The sequence below is a fragment of the Leucoraja erinacea genome, chromosome 33 (genome assembly GCF_028641065.1).
Source record: "Leucoraja erinacea ecotype New England chromosome 33, Leri_hhj_1, whole genome shotgun sequence".
NCBI classification, from domain to species: domain Eukaryota; kingdom Metazoa; phylum Chordata; class Chondrichthyes; order Rajiformes; family Rajidae; genus Leucoraja; species Leucoraja erinaceus.
In genome coordinates, this window is record NC_073409.1 from 1,415,580 (window position 1) to 1,421,579 (window position 6,000).

At 45.1% G+C, this 6,000-nt stretch overlaps 1 protein-coding gene across 1 annotated transcript; it reads right to left on the reverse strand.

Annotated features, from left to right (window-relative positions):
* Positions 1 to 4,562: 4,562 nt before the first annotated feature.
* On the reverse strand, positions 4,563 to 4,988 carry LOC129712533 (histone H4-like). Its single transcript, XM_055661013.1, has one exon. It carries the CDS (start codon positions 4,935 to 4,937, stop codon positions 4,626 to 4,628), a length of 312 nt encoding a protein of 103 aa, XP_055516988.1. The 5' UTR covers positions 4,938 to 4,988; the 3' UTR covers positions 4,563 to 4,625.
* Between the last annotated feature and the right edge of the window lie 1,012 nt (positions 4,989 to 6,000).

A 6,000-nucleotide genomic window follows, 5' to 3' on the forward strand; every position in this document is an offset into this window, starting at 1 on the left:
CCTATTTTGCATGTTTCTAGGGCTATTTTGCATGTTCCTAGGGCTATTTTGCATGTTTCTTGGTCTTGGTTGCATCCAGCAATAAATTATGTTTCACACAACCAATTGATTGTTGCCTAAACACATGGCCTCATGAATTTCCATCCAGCAAAGAACTAACAACAGTAACTTGTTGAAAGACTATACTTCCAAAGGCAATGGGGGTAAGAGCGAAGAGCCTTTAGAAATCTATCAAGCTATTGGGAATGTGGATGGAAGGAATGGGTGACACGTTACACAGAGTTGGCAGAAGAAGTTGAAACAGGAGGGAACAAGAGCTTCATCATTCCTCAGCATGGTGCAACATTCAGACAGATATGTACACCTGGGGAATGTTAAGGAGAGGCCTCTGAAGCAGAAGAATGTGTTGGCTTGTACTTGGCCTGTGTACCATCTCAAAGCCTATTCTCTGATTCCTTACAAACCTGCCTTTGATTTTCAAATGGAAATAACCGGGTTTCTCTATTTAACTATTTCAAGGCAACCATTTGGAGTATTACATGCAGTTCTGGTCACCGCCATTACAGGGAAGGTGTGGAGGCTTTGGAGGGAGGGGGGGGGGGAGGTTTACCAGAATGTTGCCTGGATTAGAGGGTTTCAGCTACAGGAGAAGTTGAACTTGGATTGGTTTTCACACAGAGAGTGATGAGTCTCTGGAACTCTCTGCCACAGAAGGTAGTTGAGGCCACGGTTCATTGGCTATATTTAAGAGGGATTTAGATGTGGCCCTTGTAGCTAAAGGGATCAGGGGGTATGGAGAGAAGGCAGGTACAGGATACTGAGTTGGATGATCAGCCATGATCATATTGAATGGCGGTGCAGGTTCGAAGGGCCGAATGGCCTACTCCTGCACCTATTTTCTATGTATCTATGCTTCTATGTTCTCTCTGGAACGTCAGAGGTTGATGGAAGGCCTGATAGAAGAATATAAAATGATGGGGGGCATAGATAGGGTAGACAGTCAGAACCTTTTTAATTGGTTGGAGATGTCCAACACTAGGGGGCATAGTTGTAAGATGAGAGGGGGAGAGTTTGAAGAAGATGTGCAGGACTATTTATTTTTTTCCACAGTGAGTGGTCAGGGCCTTAAACACACTGCCAGGGGTGGTGGTGGAGTCAGATGTACGATAGTGGTGTTTGAAAGGCTTTTAGATAGGCACATAGAATTGCAGGGAATGGAGGGATATGGATCTAGTGCAGGCTGATGAGATCAGTTTAACATCAACATCATGTTCGGCACAGATATTGTTGGTCACGGGGCCTGTACTGTTCTATGCTCCATGCTCAAGGATATAGCTGTATTAAAACTCTATCTCTTAGTACACACACCAGCAAGCTTGATAGATTTCTAACGGCCCTTCACTCTTTTCCCATTCACTTTGGAAGCATGAATGAATGAATGAATAAGTTTATTGGCCAAGTATTCACATACAAGGAATTTGCCTTGGTGCTCCGCCCACAACTGACAACGTGACATGCAGTGACAGTTAAGAATGATACATAAAACATTAATTATAAAACATTATGGATTAAACATGTGAATTAGATAAAATACCAGAGCACAAGGAGGCTACAGACTTTTGGTTATTGAGTAGAGCAACTACTCGTGGAAAAAAGCTGTTTTTATGTCTGGCTGTGGCAGCTTTGACAGTCCGGAGTCGCCTTCCAGAGGGAAGTGATTCAAAGAGTTTTGTGGCCAGAGTGCGAGGGGTCAGAGATGATCTTGCCCACTCGCTTCCTGGCCCTTCCCGCCATACGGTTCGTCAATGGAGGGAAGGTTGCAGCCAATAATCTTCTCAGCTGATCGGACGATTCGCTGCAGCCTCCAGGTGTCGTGCTTGGTGGCTGAGCCAAACCAGACCATGATGGAGAAGGTGAGGACTGACTCTACGATGGCCGTGTAGAATTGGACCATCATTGCCAGTGGCAGATTGTGCTTCCTCAGCTGCCGCAGGAAGTACATCCTCTGTGGAGTCGATGGTAGCCCCCCACTTAGGGTCCTTGGAGATGATGGTTCCCAGGAACTTAAAAGACTCCGCAGATGTGACTGTGGTGTTGTTGATGGTGAGTGGGGTGAGGGGAGGGGGAGCTCTCCCATAGTCTACAATCAATTCCAAGCACAGTCTGTTAACAACTTTTGTAAGACATGGATTAAGATTCGCTCGATTTCCTGAGTGCTTCTGGTAAATATATAGAGTTCACAGCTTCTGCATATTGATGATACGTAACTTCTTCATTAGTTGGCTTTTGCAAGTTTTCACATGGGAAAAGTTCAAAATGATTGGATTTGGGGTTGATGTTGCTTGGAACACTTGTCAACGCTGGCAGCTGCAGTATGTTGCAGCATGAAATAAATATTGATCATCCGATGGTGAGAGTTTTTCCAGTGAATGGAAATATTATTAATGTGTATGTGTCACTTCCCTCGTCAATCTGTGCATCACCAGGTTTACAAAACCAAAGAAGAATATTTTTCATTGAAGAATATATGAGTCTGAAGAAGGGTCTCGACCCGAAACGTCACCCCTTCCTTCTCCCCGTACATGCTGCCTGTCCCACTGAGTTACTGCAGCATACTACAAGCCGATGGGGCCGCTGCGAGTCGGCTGCCCTGTTATTTCGACTTTTCGACTTTTTTTTGTTTTTAGATGTGTCTAAATGTTAGTTTAGGTGTCTCTTGGTGTGTCTTGTGTGGGAGGGGGGGCGGGAAAAGGGGGAAGCCGCTTTTCGGTCACCTTCTCGACGGAGAGGTGACTTTTTCCGTGTCCCCTCCCTCGCGGCCCAACAGCTTGGATTGGAGCGGCCTTTCCCGGAGTCGGGCCCAGAGCCCCATCAGCATTGAACTTTTCCATCGCAGAGCTGGCGAGCCCTTGCTGGGGAGGAGTGCTCCGATCGCTGGCCTGGTTCAAGTTCAAGTTCAAGTGAGTTTATTGTCATGTGTCCCTGATAGGACAATGAAATTCTTACTTTGCTTCAGCACACAGAACATAATAGGCATTTACTACAAAACAGATCAGTGTGTCCATATACCATTATATAAATATACACACACATGAATAAATAAACTGATGAAGTGCAAATAACAGATAATGGGTTATTAATAATCAGAGTTTTGTCCGAGCCAGGTTTAATAACCTGATAGCTGTGGGGAAGTAGCTATTCCTGAACTTAGTTGTTGCAGTCTTCAGTCTCCTGTACCTTCTACCTGAAGGTAGCAGGGAGAAGAGTGTGTGTGGCTCATGACTTTGGCATCATGGGACTGTGGTCTGCGGAGCTTCTAGCCGTGGGCGTGGAATTATCATCTGGGATCCCTTGTCGGTGATTGCCGGAGATGAGCTGCAACCCCTTGTATAAAACAATGTTGGAAAAACAGAAGTAAATAAGTTTATTCCTTTTTAATTGAGAGTTGTGAAGCATGTTTTCACGCAAGCCCATATCAGGCAGGGTGCAGATAGGAAACGAGACACTGTTGGATTTTCTGGCACATCAGATTGAATAAAGGCATCAGTGAGATACGGTTGTCAGTATTGACTAACGACCATGGAGCGAGTGAATGAATGCAGATGATTAAAGTTGCATTAGCACGAACACAGCTTGATATTTTTACTGAAGCAAATCTCACAAAACTTAAATGTTGTGTATGAATTATTGAATTTGTGTATCGACATTTTCATGGCTGGCTTAAACCTGATGCCCAGTTACTGGTGAGGGAAAATGTAAAAACTAAAGCTCTGGACTATTCTATAGTCTGCTAGTATTATTAACCAGAGATAAATACTAGAGGAAAGCTAGAAATATGAAATAGCATTAGTCCAGAGCTCACTAGTTATTGACAGCGGTTGAAACAATTAGTTTGGGGTGGCACGGTGGTGCAGCGGTAGAGTTGCTGCCTCACAGCGCCAGAGACCCAGGTTCAATCCCGACTACAGGTGCTGTCTGTACGGAGTTTGTACATTCTCTCTGTGACCATGTGGGTTTTCTCCGGGTGCTCCGGTTTCCTCCCACACTCCAAAGACATACAGGTTTGTAATTGGCTTTGGTAAACATTGTGAATTGTCCCTAGTGTGTAGGATAGTGCTCGTGTACGGGGCAAGCGCAGGTCTGAACGCTCGTGGTCGGCCGAAGGACCTGTTTTGTGTTGTATCTCTAAAGTCTAATGGAAAAATGGAAATGTCAGTGATCAGCCATAGAAACTGCAGGAAATCCCAGACTTCGAACTCCCAGAATTAGACACAGCACAGAAACAGGCCCTTCGGCCCACCGAGTCTGTACCGACCAGCGATCCCCGTACAGGAGCACTATTCAACATGCAGGTTAATTGGCTGGTCCCTAGTGTAAGTCTTTGGAGTGTGGAAGGGAACCGGAGCAATCGGAGAAAACCCACGCGGTCACAGGTAGAACGTGCAAACTCCGCACAGACAGCACCCGTGGTCAGGATGGAACCCGGGTCTCTGGCGCTGTGAGGCAGCAACTCTCCCGGTGCACCACCGTGCCGACTGGTTTGTTGAAATGACAGTTGTGGAGTTTAACGTTGCTCTCCTGTAGCTCTGCCAAATTGTACTTTAATCACTTCTCACATTTATCTTTCAACCCCCGAACCCATACAAGGCGCGCCCCTGGCGTTTCAGTGCATGCACCACGTCTAGAGCTGCCACTGTCTGGCGATCCGCATGTTCTGTGTAGGTCATTGCATCCCGGATGACATTCTCAAGGAAAACCTGCAAAACCCCACGCTCTTCCTGGTAGGTTGGGCCAGAAATACGCTTGACCCCACCTCGTCGAGCCAAACGGCGAATGGCAGGTTTGGTGATGCCTCGAAGGTTGTCACAGAGGTCTTTACTGTGCCGCCTTGCGCCACGCTCGCCCAGTCTCCTCTCTCCATGCCCTCTCACTGCCATGATACCAAGGAAGAAAATGAAAGCGCTGCCTCTGTCCCAACACCTCGCCCCGTTAAAGGCAAAGTCAAGTGGCTTTTATGACATACTAGGATTAATACAGAAACACAGCGCGCGTCACAACTAGCTTTTCAAATCAGTTTGCAAATCAAGCAAAGTGTCACATGCCCAACAAGAAAATAATGGCAATTTTAATTCAACGGCAGAATTGCTGCTCCCGGATGAAGAAGAATATTTTTTTATACGATTCACCCTCAGAATGCCCCGAGATGAAAGAAGGAAAGGCTTTCATGACCTCTATATGCCCGAAAGCACTTTCAAGCTCTGAAATGTAGGGAATACTGTGACCAATTTGCACACAGCTGGGTCCAACAAACAGCAGAAGGACCAAGGCATCAACGTGGGGCTGCGGAGCGCTGTCTTTTTACTTCTGAATTCCAAAGTTTTAATGAATTACGCATGGAAATAACATCATCGAGCAGTCACGAGTCGAGAGTGTTTTATCGTCTTCTGCACCAAAACGCAACAATGGAATTCTTACCTGCAGCAACACCACAGCCGTCGATAAACACTCAAATAGAAGTTTAATAAATTAAAAACTCAACACAATGCCTGTCCATGTTCTCCAGAGATGCTGCTTGACCCACTGAGTTACTCCAACACTTTTATTTTTGGACAAATCACTATATCCATTTGCAGATTATTTTCAATTGAGTTTTGGGGTTATTTTACACCTTCCTTAGAATGCATATATATGGGGGCTTATTTTAAAATCTCACCCATCATATGATAAGGAAGTCTCATTGTTGGCTTGGCTCATGTTACATTCTATAGTGTGGTGTTTATCTTATTGGTGTGGCTGCATGGCAACTCATATTTCACTGCACCAATTGGTGTATGTGACAATAGATGTAACTTGAACTTGGATGTAAGACTATTTTTGTGTTGAAGTCTAGAGGATTGGGGAGCATTGGAATCAAAACTTTTTTTAAATCTCACGATCCTGATAAAAAATAATCAACACTCACAGAACATGTAATATTTTGAAATGATGCAATTGGCCTTT

Bases quoted from the DNA above. Each gene is read 5' to 3' on its own strand.
- LOC129712533 (XM_055661013.1), bottom strand. From the start codon at position 4,937: ATGGCAGTGAGAGGGCATGGAGAGAGGAGACTGGGCGAGCGTGGCGCA.